General features: G+C 42.5%; 1 protein-coding gene across 7 annotated transcripts in view; it reads left to right on the top strand.

Moving 5' to 3' along the window:
• ptpn13 (protein tyrosine phosphatase non-receptor type 13) overlaps nt 1-19,669 on the top strand; it is a 151,613-nt gene that overhangs the window by 52,841 nt on the left and 79,103 nt on the right. For all 7 annotated transcript variants that reach the window (XM_034296911.1, XM_034296908.1, XM_034296907.1 and 4 more), the window contains exon 7: nt 5,481-6,077. In XM_034296911.1, the coding sequence (XP_034152802.1) occupies nt 5,481-6,077 (597 nt within the window). The remainder of the gene's footprint in view (nt 1-5,480; nt 6,078-19,669) is intronic.

Raw genomic sequence — 19,669 nt, 5'->3', positions numbered from 1 at the left:
AAATCCTGCAGCGCCAGCACGGTCCCCCGGGACAAGAAAGCACATGTACATGCCCGTCTGAAGTTTGCCAATGAACATCTGAATGATTCAGAGGAGAACTGAGTGAAAGTGTTGTGGTGTTGTGGTCCGTTGTGGCATCAACTCAACTCGCCGTGTTTGGAGGAGGAGGAATACTGCCTATGAACCCAAGAACACCATTCCCGCCGTCAAACATGGAGGTGGAAACATTGTGCTTTGGGGGTGTTTTTCTGCTAAGGGGACAGGACACCTTTTTACTGCATCAAAGGGATGATGGACGGGGCCATGTACCGTCAAATCTTGGGTGAGAACCTTCTTCCCTCAGCCAGGGCATTGAAAATGGGTCGTGGATGGGTATTCCAGCATGACAATGACCCAAAACACACGGTCAAGGCAACAAAGGAGTTGCTCAAGAAAAAGCACATTAAGGTCCTGGAGTGGTCTAGCCAGTCTCCAGAACTTAATCCCATAGAAAATCTGTGGAGGGAGCTGAAGGTTCGAGTTGCCAAACGTCATCCTCGAAACCTGGAGAAGATCTGGAAAGAGGAGTGGGACAAAATCCCTCCTGAGGTGTGTGCAAACCTGGTGGCCAACTATAAGAAACGTCTGACCTCTGTGATTGCCAACAAGGGTTTTGCCACCAAGTACTAAGTCATTTTTTGTAGAGGGGTCGAATACTTATTTCACTCTTTAAAACGCGAATCAATTTATAACATTTTTGACATGCATTTTTCTGGCTTTTTTGTTGTAATTCTGTCTCTCACTGTTCAAATAAACCTACCATTTAAATTATAGACTGATTATTTCTTTGTCAGTGGGCAAACGTACAAAATCAGCAGGGGATCAAATATATTTTTTCCTGTATATGCAAAATATTAAAGGGGCACTGACCGTATTGTAGGAAATGTTCAATGTAATTGTATGATGAGTTAGTATGTCCCAATCGGTCACAATACTGCCATACTAGCTTACTATATACTAAACCCTACGCACTTCACCATCATCCGTGAAGTACGTATTTGTAGTACGTAGTATGCTATTTGAGATTCATGATTAGTCTGGATCATGACTACCGTGCTGGCCCCAAACCAGCTTCACTGGATGTCATTTTATGAAAATTGCCTTCATAATCATTATGTATGTTGATACATACAGTGGATATAAAAAGTCTACACACCCCTGTAAAAATGCCAGGTTTTTGTGATGTAAAAGACTGACACATTCAAACTCATGTTAAATAGAAGTCATTACACACCTACCGTCATTTAAAGTGACTCTGATTCATCACAGCGGTTCTAGTAGGATTTTACTGGCATTTTCTTAGTTGCATCTCAGAACAAAAGCCATGGTCCGCAGAGAGCTTCCAAAGCATCAGAGGGATCTAATTGTTGAAAGATATCAGTCAGGAGACTGGTACAAAATAATTGCAAATAATTAGATATACCATGGAACACAGTGAAGACAGTCATCATCAAGTGGAGAAAATATGGCACAACAGAGATATTACCAAGAACTGGACGTCCCTCCAAAATGTATGAAAAGACGAGAAGAAAACTGGTCAGGGAGGCTTGCAAGAGGCCTACTGCAACATTAAAGGAACTGCATGAATTTCTAGCAAGTACTGGCTGTGTGCTACATGTGACAACAATCTGTATTCTTCATATGAATGGCATTTGGGGTAGGGTGGCAAGATGGATGCCTTTTCTTACAAAGAAAAACATCCAAGCCTGGCTGAAGTTTGCAAAAACAAACATCAAGTCCACCAAAAACACGTGGGAAAATGTGTTATGGTCTGATGAAACGAAGGTTGAACCTTTTGGCCATAATTCCATAAGGTATGTTTGGTGCAAAAACAACACTGCACATCACCCAAAGAACACCATACCCACAGTGAAGCATGATGGTGGCAGCATCATGCTTTCGGGCTGTTTTTCTTCAGCTGGAACCGGGGCATTAGTCAGGGTGGAGGGAATTATGAACAGTTCCAAATACCAGGCAATTTTGGCACAAATCCTTCAGGTGTCTGTTAGAAAGATGAATATGAAGAGGAAGTTCACCTTTCAGCACGACAACGACCCAAAGCACACATCCTAATCCACAAAAGCAAGGCTTCACCAGAAGAAGATTCATGTTTTGAAATGGCCTAGCCAGACCCCAGACCTGAATCCAATTGAATATATGTGGGGTGATCTGAAGAGGGCTGTGCACAGGAGATGGCCTCTCAATCTGAAAGATTTGGAGTGCTTTTGCAAAGAAGACTAGGCAAATATTGCCATGTGAAGATGTGCCATGCTAATAGACTCCTACCCAAAAAGACTGAGTGCTGTAATAAAATAAAAAAGTGCTTCAACAAAGTATTAGTTCAAAGGTATGCACACTAACGCAACCAGGTTGTGAGTTTTTTATTTTCCCCCTCACAGATTTCTGTTTGTTTTTTCCATTTGAATTGTTCACGTTATAGGTCACTTTAAAGGTGGAAAAAGTTCTGACATGATTTATTTTTGTCTCATTCTTTTACATCACAAGAACCTGCCATTTTAACAGCGGTGTAGAGTTTTTATATCCACTGTACATCTTAAATCCTTTCTTCATCTTGCTAGCTGGAGCCAAATACGATAAACATTGTTCATTTTAGGCAACTCTTGTAAACACCTTGAATAAAAGAGTACTATATTTTAATAACAGAGCGGCACAACTGGAAATGCAGGAGCAGTATTAAGGAGAATGCAGAAGCGGTTGTGCAGGGAGGCCATTCTCCTAGTGTTGCGAATTTGTAATGACAGGCCAAGAGAGCCCGAAAACAAATCCTGCTTCTATTTTCAGTATTTCAGATCAGATTTGTCCTCATTGACTGCCGTCATAGCAGAGTTCCTGGAAAGGTTTCAGTCGATCTTTTGATGTTCTCTAGTGAGAGGGAGCCATATGCACTGCAGATTAAAACAAGGCATTGCATAAAGAATTTTATAGTTCTGGGCTTGTCGCTACCCGTCTTCTTGCTCTCTCCCTCTTTCTCTCTCTAACACACTGTGTCACAATGTCTCAGACATGCAGACATGTTCTCTTTCATTCTGCTCTTTTCCTTTTGAAATTTTCATTGGACTCGAACTCTCCCTATCACGCTCTCCTCTGTCAATCTCTACTTTTGCTTTCCATTCTCTCCCACTTTTTCTCTCCCCCTTCACTATTTTTCTACCTATAATTCACTGTCCAAGACAGGAATATCACTGTGTGGGTCTGTACAGATGGTCTGGAAAGGGGATATAGAATTTTTCGGAGGGACAAAGAGAACTAGCAAAATTTTATCAACTGCACAACAACTATCAACATACGTCTTTCATGGGTAATGTTAGTCAGAAAATGTGTAACGTAACCATGCCTCCACTTCCTTGCACTTCCTATCTTTACTATAAGAATATTAAGGTCTGTATGAGTACTGTATAGATATTTCTTTTTGCCATTACATAACTAATTTATTTGATATTGTTTTAGGTGTATTGTAATTGAACGTTATATAATAAGTAATGTTGTCTGTTCTCTACTGTTTGATGTTTTATGTAGAACATAGGATCAGTAGCTGCTGAATGTGCAAAAACTATTGGACTCTAAAAAATAAAAATTAGCCAGGACTAGCCTTATCCAAATGGGATTTGAAACATTCAAAAGATTTCTGTAAGGATTTGTTGTAAGAACCAAACTTGCATGTGTTGCCTTTATAAAGTTATCAACCATTTTCAACAAAAGTCTCTTAAATGAGCACCCATTTCTGATTTGATTGTTGTCAGTGGCCATCTGTAATCATTTTAAGTGTGTCTATGTTGAGCACATCTTCTGACATGGATATTGGGCCTGTTTGAAGTTGGTACACTACCAACATCTTGAGACATTAGGTAACAGTCTGGGTCATAACGTATAATGAGATTACCAAGCCTGGTCCTGTCCTTAGTAGGAATGAATGAACTAGTGGATGGACATAGTTAGAATTGTACTGTTACACCTAGACTGTTCTCTTTTTGGCTATATCTTGGTTATTCTGCTTTAACAATACTGTTCTCTTATGGGTCATTACTTGGAACTCTGTATCTCTCTGAAGGGGTGCTGATGTAGGATTAGCCCACTTTTCTGTGTAATGTTATTCAATATTTGGTTGTCTCAAGCCTGTTTCAAACTGTTCTGGTTCATATGTTGTACTGTCAGACCCCTGGTTAGTATTTTTCTCTAAATGAACTGTTCAGTTCAACATTGTACAGTGAGGATTTTATTTTTGATCCCCTGCTGATTTTTACGTTTGCCCACTGATAAAGAAATGATCAGTCTATAATTTTAAAGGTAGGTTTATTTGAACAGCGAGAGACAGAATAACAACAAGAAAATCCAGAAAAACACATTTCAAAAATGTTATACATTTATTAGCATTTTAATGAGTGAAATAAGTATGTGATCTCTCAATCAGAAAGATTTCTGGCTCCCAGGTGTCTTATATACAGGTAAGCCAAGACCAAAGAGTTGTCCAAGGATGTCAGGGACAAGTTTGTAGACCTATACAAGGCTGGAATGAGCTATAAGACCATCGCCAAGCAGCTTGGTAAGAAGGTGACAACAGTTGGTGTGGTTATTCACAAATGGAAGAAACACAAGAGAACTGTCAATCTCCCTCGGTCTAGGGCTCCATGTAAGATCTCACCTCGTGGAGTTGCAATGATCATGAGAAAGGTGAGGAATCAGCCTCCAGAACTTAATCCCATAGAAAATATGTGGAGGGAGCTGAAGGTTTGAGTTGCCAAACTTCATCCTCGAAACCTGGAGAAGATCTGGAAAGAGGCGTGAGACAAAATCCCTCCTGAGATGTCTGCAAACCTGGTGGCCAACTACAAGAAACGCCAACAAGTACTAAGTCATGTTTTGCAGAGGGGATCAAATACTTATTTCACTCATTAAAATGCAAATTAATGTATAACATTTTTGACTTGTTTTTGTGGATTTGTTTGTTATTTTGTCTCTCACTGTTCAAATAAACCTACCATTAAAATTACATACACTCCAGACAAGTTTTATGTAGCCTGGTTAAAGTATTTTAGTTACTGTTTGAACCCTGGTCTGTCCCTCTTTCTGTGAGTGACCGTGGTATGATTGCTATGTCTAATAGCCGTATCATTCTGTGGCTAAAACAGAGCTAAGATGTAGATTTGGAGAAGCACTTAACCACAAAAGGCTTAAATGTTACAAAAGACTTAAATGTTACTCTTGTTTGGACAATTAAGTTGGCAATTTAATCCCAGTCACTCCGACAATGAAATATACCTCACTGGTTATATTGGTGGTCCACTACCACAAAATTCATGTTTTTAGTGTGTGTGCCAAGACGGTGCAAACATACTACAATAGTTATTTACCATCTCAAACGCCTGTGTCACATATTTTTTTCTACACAGTCAGATGCATGTTTCTCTCTACCTTCCCTGCAGGAAGAAGTGCAGCACCCCGGGTGCTGGAGCGCTACAAGGCCCGTAGTCAGGAGCAGGCCTCTCTTAACCGAGGCCTGAGTCGCTCCATGGGTTCTCTACCCATCCAGGAACTCGTAAGGGGTGAGGAGGGGGCCCCGCCTGGACCTTATCCGCCTTCTGGATACCATCCTGGGTCAGAGTCTTTTGCGGACCTGGTCCTCTACCCCCACCTCCAGCACCCACTCCAGCAGAGAGGCAGACCTGTAGAGGTAGACAGGAGGTCTCTCCCTTATAGGGGGGACTCGGTGGCCCAACGCAAGAAGAACTGGGTGTCTTCCATAGACCTAGCTCACATTGATCCGGATATGCTCCGGTTCGGAGGCCTGGAGGACGCCAGGCGGGGTAGCAGTGCCCTCAGCACCCGCTCGGGAGGCAGACACAAGTCAGCTTCCCGGGCATCCAGGGACAGCCGCTACTCTGACTTTGAAGGGCTGGAGGCAGCCAGGGCGAAGGGCCCCCACCACTCAGCCCTGTCAGTAAGCTCAGCTCTGACTAGCGCCTATGACCGAATCAGAGAGAAGCAGAGAAAGCTTCAAGTGCTCCACCATGCTATGGACGGTGAGTCTCTTTTTAGATTTTTAATGACTTAAGGAAATGTGCTGGAGAGATGGGCTCAGACGATTTTTATTTGCTGCTACACAATTTAAACATCCCCATGTTTTTACAGATATAATGTATAGTACTGTGTTAGGTTGCACCCCTATCTATATTCACACTATCAGTATTGTGTCCTTATTTAGGGGTCATTGCCCCTAAGGTGCTCAGGAGACCTATTATTTTTTTTCTTTATTATTTTTCTTTTAATTTTTTTGGACGCATATTCCTTTGAGATGGCGTAGATGTATACTTTCTGCCGAATTAATCTATTGGACTATGGGTCCAATTGAACCCTAGGTGGCGCTATAATAAGCAAACTTAGTCACTCCAAAAGCTACACTGGCATATCCACCCCATATGACCTAGAGGTCTGAAATTCAGTCCACAGTTCCTTTTTCACCTAAGGAACAAATTTGCCTCAAAAACCCATGAAGTCCGCCATCTTGTATTTTCTGCCATTTTGAACTTCGTATATGACACTAAAATGTTATCTTTAACTAGAGCTCTGCACCAATCTTCACGCCACTTGATATATATATCATCTTGGGACAAGTATCTAAAGATTCGGTATAAGGATTGTTGATATCTTTAACAGAATAGCTGACATGAGCCAATGAAAGTTCTTGTGGGTGTGGTCTCAATTCAAATGCTCATTTATGCAGGATGGTGAGTCCTACTGCAACCAAACTTGAACTATGGGTTCAGGCCTATGGCAGGAAGGCCTCCACAACGTTTCAAGCTGATGGTGGCGCTATAATCAACAAAGGCAATGGGGAATGAATGCAAGTCTAAGGGGAATAACTGGGGGGCAATGGAGAATGAATGGGAGTTGATGGTGATTCAATGGGAGTCTGTGAGGAATTAATGGAGGCCAATGGGGAATGAATGGAGATTAATGGAAAATGTATGGAAGTCAAGGGTGATTCAATGGGAGTCTATGAGGAACACAGAAGTCAAAGGAAAATGAATGGAGGTCAATGGTGAATGAATGGGAGTCAATCGTGATTCGATGGGAGTCAGTGGGGAAGGAATGGGTTTTAATGGGGAATAAATAGGTGCCATTGTGGTCCTGGAAGGAATGGACCCCGCCATTTCCACTTGCAGATATATTTTTATTTCTGTTTCCGTAAAGTGTACAAATATGGCAAAACATGTTATATTTAAATAGAAATATAGTCTTGATGCAGGAAATATTAAACTTTGTAAAGAACTAATTTAAAAGATAAGGGTTCAAGTGGCATTTTCCCTTAAATGGAAAGAAGCTGCTATTTGGGACATGAGCCCTCCAGTGTATGAGTCAGAATGGTTGTGGTTTCCTAAGGCCTGCTTCTAATAAGAGATGGATAATTCTAGACCTTTAACTCTCACTTTTGTAGCCAAGTCCTTTCCACACACACAGCCTCACATACACTGAGACACACGCATAATTCCAGATTAACACAGGTTTGGTGGGAGTCACCCCCTTGATAACAATTACATGCTACGACTCATTACAGAGTTGTTCACCTAAAGGCAGTGGATTCACATGTGGCACCTTGTTTCTTTAGTTTTGCTTTTTGCATCTGGTGGCCATCTGGAGTTTTTATGGGGGAGGGATGGATGAATGAGGCTATAATAAACATCCAGCTTCCCAACCAGCCCGCCTACTATCTTTGCTGTATTCCAATATGTACTCTATACAAAGTGTCCTGGACAAATGTAGTGTTTTGTACAGGGAATAAGGTGTCATTTAGGAATCACATCCTCTACCCCAAAGCTCCTCTGGCGTTTTATCAGCATTTTATTTCGCTGACCGCCCTGCCAGAAGAAGTATTTTCCATCATGGTGTGTGCTGTTTTCCCTCGCTAAGGCTATTACCCACCTCATTTTGCTGACTTTCTGAATCCAAGGATCGTTTATGTTTCTTTTAATAGGGGGTGTGAGCAAAGGGAGCTTCCATCTCACTCTCCTACTGAGTAGAGCACTGGTTGCGTGTGGGTGTTCATGTTTGGTTGCGTGTGACCGAGTGCAGGCCCCTTGGTCCACTGTATGCTTTCTACAGCTTCCAGTTCAACCTGATAAGAAAATAATTGACCATATTAGACTACAGTGGGGAGAACAAGTATTTGATACACTGGCAATTTTGCAGGTTTTCCCACTTACAAAGCATGTAGAAGTCTGTACTTTTTATTATAGGTACTCTTCAACTGTGAGTGACGGAATCTAAAACAAAAATCCAGAAAATCACATTGTATGATTTTAAAGGTATTAATTTGCATTTTATTGCATGACATAAGTATTTGATACATCAGAAAATCTGAACATAATATTTGGTACAGAAACCTTTGTTTGCAATTCCTGTAGTTCTTGACCAGGTTTGCACACACTGCAGTAGGGATTTTGGCCCACTCCTCCATACAGACCTTCTCCAGATCCATCAGGTTTCAGGGCTGTCGCTGGGAAATACGGACTTTCAGCTCCCTCCACTGATTTTCTATTGGGTTCAGGTCTGGAGACTGGCTAGGCCACTCCAGGACCTTGAGATGCTTCTTATTGAGCCACTCCTTAGTTGCCCTGGCTGTGTATTTCGGGTCGTTGTCATGCTGGAAGACCTAGCCATGACCCATCTTCAATGCTCTTACTGAGGGAAGGAGGTTGTTGGCCAAGATCTCGCAATACATGGCCCCATCCATCATCCCCTCAATGATGTTTCCACTTCCATGCTTCACGGTTGGGATGGTGTTCTTGGGGTTTTACTCATCCTTCTTCTTCCTCCACACATGGTGAGTGGAGTTTAGACCAAAAAACTCTATTTTTGTCTCATCTGGCCACATGACCTTCTCCCATTCCTCCTCTGGATCATCCAGATGGTCATTGGCAAACTTCAGACAGGCCTGGACATACGCTGGCTTGAGCAAGGGGAACTTGCGTGCGCTGCAGGATTTTAATGACGGCACAGTGTGTTACTAATGATTTTCTTTGAGGCTGTGGTCCCAGCTCACTTCAGGTCATTGACCAGGTCCTGCCGTGTAGTTCTGGGCTGATCCCTCACCTTCCTCATGATCATTGATGCCCCGCGAGGTGAGATCTTGCGTGGAGCCCAAGACCCGAGGGAGATTGACAGTCATCTTGAACCTCTTCCATTTTCTAATAATTGCACCAACAGTTGTTGCCTTCTCACCAAGCTGCTTGCCTATTGTCCTGTAGCCCAGCCCATCCCAGCCTTTTGCAGGTCTACAATTTTATCCCTGATGTCCTTACACAGCTCTCTGGTCTTGGCCATTGTGGAGAGGTTGGTGTCTGTTTGATTGTGTGGACAGGTGTCTTTTATACTGGTAACGAGTTCAAACGGATGCAGTTAATACAGGTAATGAATGGAGAACAGGAGGGCTTCTTAAAGAAAAACTAACCGGTCTGTGAGAGCTGGAATTCGTACTGGTTGGTAGGTGATCAAATACTTATGTCATGCAATAAAATGATAATTAATTATTTAAAATGATACAATGTTTTTTTTTTTTTTTTTTATAGCAGTGAAAGACACTGGATCATGTTGCGCAAGGCAGCAGCCCAAAGTACCGGACCACAACAAGTCTCAGTGAGCAGTGATTTAAACACCGTTTGAGAAGTGTACCTTCTCACAGTTAAAGTGTACCTATGATAAAAGTTACAGACCTCTACATACTTTGTAAGTAGGAAAACCTGCAAAGTCGGCAGTGTATCAAATACTTGTTCTCCCCACTGTATGCTGATGCAAAGGAATGTGGAGACAGCAGCCAGTGAAATGGACTGGAGTGCTGAATGCGTATCGGCTAAATCATAATATTGTTGGATTATTTGGGCGGTATTATTTGGGCCCTCACATCCTCTGCTTATTCCCCAACCCCCCCAACCTATACATGAGGACTTTCAGGGGGAAAAGGTGCTTATGTCAGGACTACAGTTTCCTAGCAGTCCTCTGGTCTGTAATTGGAGTCATGTCTAGTGGATGAGAGAATTCCAAATGTTACTGGACTTTCTGGTTCTTTGTAGTAGGAATGTGGCTGGGCTCCAAAATGGGCTAGATAGGCAGTGCTGAGACTAGTCAGGTATTGGCCTGCCTGTGTTAACATCAGGAGCGGCTGAGCTGTAATTTCCCCAGGTGGGTTAGGATAGGCTGTTCTGCTCCCGGGTTGTTTTGGGGTTTGGCTGGGATATGCCCGGCTTCGGAATAGACAGGGCTGGCATTGTCTGGTCTGGCCTCTATTCCTGTGGGAATAGGTCTGGAAGTACTGGTAGGCGTTATGGTGAAAGGTGCCTAATTAAACTTAATTAAGTACCACATGACTCTTAGATTGTGCACATTGACTTCAAAAGCTGTTGGCTGTTGCAAGACTGAGTCAGGCTAATTAAGTCAGTGAAAATGAGGGAGGGTTTTTACCAAGATGCCCAAGGTAGCTCATTTGCTTCATCTTGGCTCAGAATATTTTCTATATTTTTACTAGCTAACCACCTGAATTGGTATCTTTATGAGATACTATAAAGTAGTTACTGACTCATTTTGCCAGTTACTCACCTGGCATTTATCTACATGCCTAGATGTTTTGACCTTCAATTAATAAGATGCACAAACAATGGAAAATGTACTATACCTTCAGTACAGAGCTGTGGTGTGTGGTGTGATCTTTTCTTAACAATTAAATTGCTTTAAAGCAGGGCAGCCCAACCCTGTTCCTGGAGACCTACTGTCCTGAAGAATTTCTCTTCAACCCCATTTGTGACAAAATCGGTTAAGCTTTTCATCCGGCTAATTATTAGAATAAGGTGTGCTAAATTAGAGTTGGTGAGAACCTACTGGACAGTAGATCTCCAGGAAAAGGGTTGGGCAGCCCTGCTTTAAAGGGACTCTCTTTGTCAAGATTACTACTCACCTACAGTGCTTTACTGATGCTCTAGTTTTACCAATTATCATACACATTTCTCACCAAATGAATGTCTTTCTCTTGCAGCTTTGGCTAGTCTTAGAATTTTGTTGCATGTTTTACATTATAAAGGTTACTTCCAGGCTTTACACCGGAAATGCTTAGTGCTAGTAGGCTATTATTATCCAGTTAGCATACTCTCTGATCTAACAGGAGGGAGGTGGTTCCTCTTCCTCCTTGGGGCCACCAGTGTTCTCAGTCTTTAATGTCGGCATTTATGTTTCTGTTAACTGTAAATGTTTTCTTTTGTGCACTTGGTGTTGGACTCCAAGAAGACTAGTTGTTGCGGCCACAATCTCTCTCACTCTCTCACTAACTCACACAAACTCTTTCATCTCCACGAAGAGTATGTTAGTGTGGGCAATGAGCTAATGCTGAGATGTTTGTTCCAGATTAGCTGGGGGTGGAGGGTGTGTTCAAGCCTGGCCCTCAGACGCCTCCATGTTTGGATTCTCTGTCTTGGTGTCTCTGCCATGACTGCCAGCCTATGTGAAAATGGCTGAAGCAAGGCTGCACTGTCGTACCAAATGACAATATCTCCAGAAGAGCTACTGTACAACAGAGTTAGTGAATAGGAGTCCGTTTGTCCTCTTTTGTCCTCTGACGGTGTGAGATAAAGTAGAATGCACCTGTGTAGATTGCAGACGTGTGTCTGGGCAAGTGGAAGTTTCTTGATATGGATCTATTTTCATGACCTTAATATGGACTCTGTCATCTTATGTATTCCAGCATTGCTTGAAAGCAATACCTATATTTATTTGAGTTGTATGTAGATCATTATCATATGAATGGGGATGTGTTTCCATGGGTAGATATTGGTAGGCTATATCACCATATTTATCACACTAATTGCTGTGGTGTTTTATGTTTTTCAATAATAAAAGTGGCAGATGACTCTTGAATGAAACATTTATATTCTAGTTTGATTAGCTTTCTCCAAGGTGTAATACTCAACCAAACTAAGATATATCACCAGTGAAGCAGTGTTTTCATTCTTCACTGTCAGTGCAGTCCTAGTTTGGTTGAGTATGAAACCATGGAGAAAGCAACTTGATACCGGCTGGAATGTGTTGTGGGTATTGTAAAAAATTTGTTTTGGTGTTCATATCACCCAGTCCTACAGCACGGACCTATCCTGGCAGAGATAGATCAGACTCATTCAGTGCATGTGGAGTATGGTTCTGTTCCTGAATTGTCTACATAAGAGAAGTCACAAAGAGAAGTGTCAGCCGAATATAATGTCCCTCCTGTCAGCTCTCAAAACAGAGGCCACAGTGAATGATTAAAATATAAAAACCTTAGCTTAGGCTATCAACAGATCGCACTAAACTCTTTAGGATACAGCATTACTCTGCACTTTATAAGTGTTGCAAAGAATTACTAATCATATAGGGCTGTGACTTTCCAGGAACATCTAAATATTATATTATAACAGAACTTAAGGAACTGACTATACATTGTTTATTGGGTTCTACTAATTTATTTGTTTTGCTATTCTCAAAATATTGACCACTATTTGTATTGCAATATAATTTATTTAATTAGTACTGATTATTGCAATTAGTGCTGTGATTTCACTGCGATTTGGTGTTCAAATCACTGTTCACTGAGACTTGTTATGGTCCTGTACTTTGGGCTGCTGCCTTGTGCAACATGATCCAGTGTCTTTCACTGTTTTAAAAAAAAATCACATTGTATCATTTTAAATAATTAATTATCATTTTATTGCATGACATAAGTATTTGATCACCTACCAACCAGTAAGAATTCCGGCTCTCACAGACCGGTTTGTTTTTCTTTAAGAAGCCCTCCTGTTCTCCACTCATTACCTGTATTAACTGCACCTGTTTGAACTCGTTACCTGTATAAAAGACACCTGTCCACACACTCAATCAAACCTCTCCACAATGGCCAAAATGGTTTTTTATCCAATAAAGCATTAAGTTTTTAAAATATTTTTTACATTTTAAAAACGTTGCTCACCACATTTCTGCTGCAGAGGGACAAGAGGGCAATTTGTGGCAGGGCGCATTATCCCGCTGAAATAGGCCAATACCATCAGGGAATACCGTTGCCATGAAAGGGTGCACATTTCTCTGCAACAATGCTCAGGTAGGTGGTATGTGGGTCCTAAAGTGTGCCAAGAAAACATCCCCCACACCATTACACCACCACCACCAGCCTGCACAGTGGTAACAAGGCATGATGGATCAACAGAAATCGAGAATCATCAGACCAGGCAACATTCTTCCAGTCTTCAACTGTCCAATTTTGGTGTGCTCGTGCAAATTGTAGCCTCTTTTTCCTATTTGTAGTGAAGATGAGTGGTACCCGGTGGGTCTTCTGCTGTTGTAGCCCATCCGCCTCAAGGTTGTGCATGTTGTGGCTTCACAAATGCTTTGCTGCATACCTCGGTTGTAACGAGTGGTTATTTCAGTCAAAGTTGCTCTTCTCTCAGCTTGAATCAGTCGGCCCATTCTCCTCTGACCTCTAGCATCAACAAGGCATTTTCGCCCACAGGACTGCCGCATACTGGATGTTTTTCCCTTTTCACACCATTTTTTGTAAACCCTAGAAATGGTTGTGCGAGTTCAGGAGATTGTCTTGACCAGGACCACACCCCTAAATGCATTGAAGCAACTGCCATGTGATTGGTTGATTAGATAATTGCATTAATGAGAAATTGAACAGGTGTTCCTAATAATCCTTTAGGTGAGTGTATATCCACTCTGTAATACCATGAATGTCATTTATTTAAGAGTAATTGTATTACGTGTCCTTTTTATATTTTTATTGACTTCTAATTTAATGAACCAGCCATGGAGTGATTGGAATTGTTGTTTTCATTATAGGTACTGTATAGCTGGTAGCTAGCCATCTACAGTAATCTTTGTACAAGAGTACACTTTAGTTCCGATAATAAATGTTCTGTTGTCCACGTTATTTTAGCAGAATTGTAATAGCTGATGTAAAAGTTGTATTCCAGCTGTTTAAACAGCATAATGGTTAATGGCACAGTCTTCCGTATAGGAAACAGCGGCTCGACAACAACTTTCATCTTTTCTTAAGTTCCGTTTTTTTAACCTCCTCTATGAGCTCACACTTTATTCATGACTACAGTTGTTTTTTAGAGAACATTTTGAACCCAATTCTTTCAGGTATATTTAACACCAGTTTATTTTGTCACTGACTGTAACTCCTAGTAAGAGTATGTAAGCTCACTGGCTGTGAGTGCTGAAATTGTGGAATCATCAGCATGCATTGTCATTTTTACCTCTTGTTAGACCTTATCACCTGTTTTGTGAAGTAGTCATTAAATGGGTTGTCACTATCAAATGGTTTTATTAAAAATCAACTTCAATGAACAATGAGATTAATTGGATTTTTGGCTTGTAATATAATTTTAAGGTTTTCCAGAGTGTTTCTCATTTGTTTATAATTTAAGTGTTCCATTGTTTTATCTTGTTTTTCATGTCTTACAACATTTCATCATTCATAGAATGCCATTTAGCTGGGTAGCATCCTGTGTAGTGTTCCTGTGGTCAATATAGGGCAATTCCAGATTCCCTTATTCTTGTGATTTCTCTGATTCCAGAAATGCTCAACCCCTTTTCACACAACCAAACCCTTACAGGAACCACGAAAGGAACAAAGAAAAAGCAAAAAGAGAGCTATAATGAGAAAAGAGTATGGTTTCATGTGTTGATTGTTGACTTAGACAAACACTTGGTTCTGGGGAGGTTACCAAAGGGCACATTGTCAAAGCTAAATCAGCCACATATATATCCACCACTGTTTTTTTATTGTATGTTTTACCCTTCTCATGGCTCCAATCACTGCGTCACTTAATGTTCTATGGTTTGAGATAGCTGCTGCTGGTGGGAGTTGGCAGGATAACACAGGATTGTCTCCATTCAAATAGTTATTTTTCAGAAATGTGTTCTGACACACAATCCTCCTCCTCTTCATTGTTGTTACTGTAGTATTCCTTCCTTTACTCACCCATCTCCAGCCCTTTTATATCAATGTCATGATAGAGCCACTTCACTGGGGAAATGATTAATACATATTTGTGCTAAAGGGTATTATATGAAAGGGAGTTTCTTATGTACCTTTTTTGTGTTAATTGGACATACTTTCCTGTGAAAAGTATTTGTATTTGTTTTTAGATCAATAGTCAAAACCCAATATTAAAGGGAATCTTAGTGAACATGAGACACTTATCTTTATTTATTTGTTAAATGAACAAAGTTGTGCAACACTCGGTCCCTCCCTGTGAAATTGTTATTGCCCCCTTACATGCAATAGCTTGTTGTGTGCAATGAATGCAACCAAATGTTTCCTGTAGTTGTTGATCTTGTCTTTCACATTACTGTGAAGGAATTTTTTCTCAATTTTCCATGGTGAACTGCTTTAACTTTGCAAGGTTTTCAGGTCCTGCCACAACATTCCAATCTGTTTCAGGTATGGCCATTGGTCATTCCAATATCTATTGCTTTTTTCGACATTCTGCACTGTGCAGTGCAAAGCAGCTACAGTTGTGCTCATAAGTTTGCATACCCTGGCAGAAGTTGGGAAATCTTGGCATTGATGTTGATCATGGAAAAATAGTTATTTTATTTAAGGATAGTGATCATATGAAGCCATTTATTATCAGTTGTTTGGCTCCTTTTTAAATCATAATGATAACAGAAATCACCCAAATGGCCCTGATCAAACTTTTGCATACCATTGAAAGTTTGGCCTTGTTACAGACACACAGGTGAATTTCCCACACATGTGGCTTTTTAAATTGCAATTCATCTCTGTGTATAGATAGGCAATGAGTTTGTTAGCTCTCACGTGGATGCACTGAGCAGGTTAGATACTGAGCCATGGGTAGCGGAAAATACCTTTTAAAAAGACCTGCGTAACAAGGTAATGGAACTTTATTAAGATGGAAAGTGATCTAAAAAGACATCCAAAGCCTTACAAATGCCAGTCAGTACTCTTTAATCACTTATTAAGAAGTGGAAAATTCTGGGATCTCTTGATACCAAGCCAAGGTCAGGTAGACCAAGAAAGATTTAAGCCAAAACTGCCAGAAGAATTGTTTGGGATACAAAGAGAAACCCACAGGTAACCTCAGGAGAAATACAGGCTGATCTGGAAAAAGATGGTGTGGTTGTGTCAATGAGCACTATATGATGACGCTTGAACCAAAATTAGCTGTCAGAAAAAAGCCTTCACTGCACCAGTGCCACAAAAAATCCTGGTTACAATAAACCCAACAACACCTTGACACGCCTCACAGCTTCTGGCACACTGTAATTTGGAGTGACGAGACAAAAATAGAGCTTTATGGTCACAACCATAAGCGCTATGTTTGGAGAGGGGACAACAAGGCCTAGAGTGAACAGATTACCATCCCCACTGTGAAGCATGGTGGTGGCTCACTGATGTTTTTGGGGGTGTGTGAGTTCTAAAGGCACAGGGAATCTTGTGAAAATTGATGGCAAGATGAATGCAGCATGTTATCAGAAAATACTGGCCGATAGTTTGCATTTTTTTGCATGAAAGCTGCATGTTTGAGCCAATTGGTGGATTACTGTCTTATGTGATTGGGAGGAACGGCCCCCCTGATCTGAACCCAAGCGTTTGGTTATTAGACTTCTGTGCTAGTCACAGTTTGTCCATAACGAACACCATGTTTAAGCATAAGGGTGTCCATCAGTGCACGTGGCACCAGGACACCCTAGGTGTTGTTGTCGTTTCATCTGACCTGCGGCCGTATGTCTTGGACACTCAGGTAAAGAGAGGGGCGGAGCTGTCAACTGATCACCACCTGGTGGTGAGTTGGATCCGATGGCGGGGGAGAAAGCTGGACAGACTCGGCAGACCCAAGCATACTGTAAGGGTCTGCTGGGAATGTCTGGCCGAGTCTCCTGTCAGAGAGATCTTTAACTCCAACCTCCGGCAGAGCTTCGACTGGATCCCGAGGGAGGCTGGAGATATTGAGTCCGAGTGGACCATGTTCTCCACCTCCATGGTCGAAGCGGCCGCTCGGAGCTGTGACCGTAAGGTCTCCGGTGCCTGTCGAGGCGGCAATCCCCGAACCCGGTGGTGGACACCGGAAGTAAGGGATGCTGTCAAGCTGAAGAAGAGTCCTATCAGGCCTGGTTGGCTTGTTGGACTCCTGAGGCAGCTGACAGGTACCGGCAGGCCAAGCAGACTGCAGCCCGGGTGGTTGTGGAGGCAAAAACTCGGGCCTGGGAGGAGTTCGGTGAAGCCATGGAGAAGGACTATCGGCTGGCCTCGAAGAGATTCTGGCAAACCGTCCGGCGCCTCAGGAGAGGGAAACAGTGCCCTACCAACGCTGTTTACAGTGGAGGTGGGCAGCTGTTGACCTCAACTGGGGATGTCGTCGGGCAGTGGAAGGGGTACTTCAAGGATCTCCTCAATCCCGCCGTCACGTCTTCCATTGAGGAAGCAGAGGCTGAGGGCTCAGAGGTGGACTCGTCGATCACCCGGGCTGAAGTCACTGAGGTAGTCAAGCAACTCCTCGGTGGCAAGGCACCGGGGGTGGATGAGATCCGCCCTGAGTACCTCAAGTCTCTGGATGTTGTGGGGCTGTCTTGGTTGACACGCCTCTGCAGCATCGCGTGGCGGTCGGGGACAGTGCCTCTGGGATTGCAGACCGGGGTGGTGGTCCCTCTTTTTAAGAAGGGGGACCGGAGGGTGTGTTCCAACTACAGGAGGATCATACTTCTCAGCCTCCCCGGGAAAGTCTATGCCAGGGTACTATGCCAGGGTACGGCCGATAGTAGAACCTCAGTTTCAGGAGGACGAAACACTGGACCAGCTCTATACCCTCTACAGCACTGGGACGGTTTGCAGTAGGGCTGTCAACGAATATTCTAAATTCAAATATATATTTGAATAGTTTTAAAAAAAGAATTTCATAGGTGAAAATGTATATTCGAATTAAAAAAAAAATTAGAAAAAAATATTCGCGGTAGCAGAGGTTGTCTGTCTGCTTTGCGAGTGGGCGCGCTAGCGCACCTGACGGTACAGATCCATATGTCCAACACAACTGAAGCGTGGTGTCGCAACGTCATACAGCCATGGTTGATGCTCCACGCCCCTGACCAGCAGCTGATTGGATGAACGCGTAATGCGGGTCTGGCTACTTGAAATTTTGAGTGTCATGGCGGCTCGTAGAGAATACAATCTCGTATTTTACAAAAATAGTTCACTGAAACGTGTTTCTGAAAACATTTTAAGCGAGAAATAGGCCATGCAGTTGCTGAATATGTCTTCATTTCAGCTCAACAAAGGTTAGTTTGATAGATATTCGTCTACTTCTACTGGATACTCTACAACTGTGACTTCAGTCACTGAATGAAGCCTGCTATATTTGGGACAATAGTCGCAATCTTATATTGCTTGTACAAATCTCTTGATCAGCATTCAAAATGTGTTTATTGTTGTTCATTTTAAAGCGTTATTGCGCAGAGAGCGTGAGGGCGAGAGAGAGAAAGTGCTCGAGTGAGTGAGCGAGCGAGAGTGAGGTCTGCGGTCTCGGTCATCATTTGATTTACTTGTTTTTGTGTAGGTAATACGTTGTAAAATATGTTTAAACTTAAATAGACCTACCTATACAAGTCATTATGTCTCTTTGTATTAATTTGTCCTGTTACTGACGTAATGCGTGTCATTGACCAAATGCGCGTCATTGACAAAATGCGCATGCGCAACCAGATGTTCGAATATTATGTGTTTTTTTAGAGGGAATATTCAAACGTCATTTTTGAGGAATTTTGACAGCCCTAGTTTGCAGCAGAGTGTGAAGCGGTTCGGATGAAAATCAGTACCTCCAAATCTGAGGCCATGGTCCTCAGTCGGAAAAGGGTGGCTTGCCAGGTTGGTGGAGAGTTCTTGCCTCAAGTGGAGGAGTTTAAGTATCTAGGGGTCTTGTTCACGAGTGAGGGAAGGATGGAACGGGAGATTGACAGACAGATCGGTGCAGCTTCTGCAGTAATGCGGTCGATGTATCGGTCTGTCGTGGTGAAGAAAGAGCTGAGCCGCAAGGCAAAGCTCTCGATTTACCGGTCAATCTACGTTCCTACTCTCACCTATGGTCATGAGCTATGGGTCATGACCAAAAGGACAAGATCCCGGATACAGTCGGCCGAAATGAGCTTTCTCTGCAGGGTGGCTGCGGAGAAAGCTCATTTCGCATGCGTGTGTAACAACTGTAAAAATACAGGCACAATGGCAATTCTCAATGTGTAAAGAGGCAAAATGCAGGGATAGCAGCGGTGAGGTAGATGTGCAAACAAGGCAAATGAAGGAGTAATGTAGTAGGGTTAGCATGGGCAACCGGGTAGACGTGCAGCATGTGTGTGAATGGTCTCTGATGGTCCCGCATGCCCTGCGCAGAGGTCTACGATGGCAGGAAGCTGGTTACCTGTGACCTGCTCTGCGGTTTTCACCACCCATTGCAGGGCCTTCCGGTCGGCTATGGAGCAGCTGCTAAACCACACTGTGGCGCAGTTTGTCAGAATGCTCTCGATGGTGCAGTGGTAAATGTTCACAAGGATCCTGGAGGACAGGTGGGCTTTCTTCATGCCTCCT

This window comes from Esox lucius, chromosome 14 (genome assembly GCF_011004845.1).
Source record: "Esox lucius isolate fEsoLuc1 chromosome 14, fEsoLuc1.pri, whole genome shotgun sequence".
Lineage (NCBI taxonomy): Eukaryota > Metazoa > Chordata > Actinopteri > Esociformes > Esocidae > Esox > Esox lucius.
This window is presented reverse-complemented; position numbering and strand designations above follow the sequence as displayed.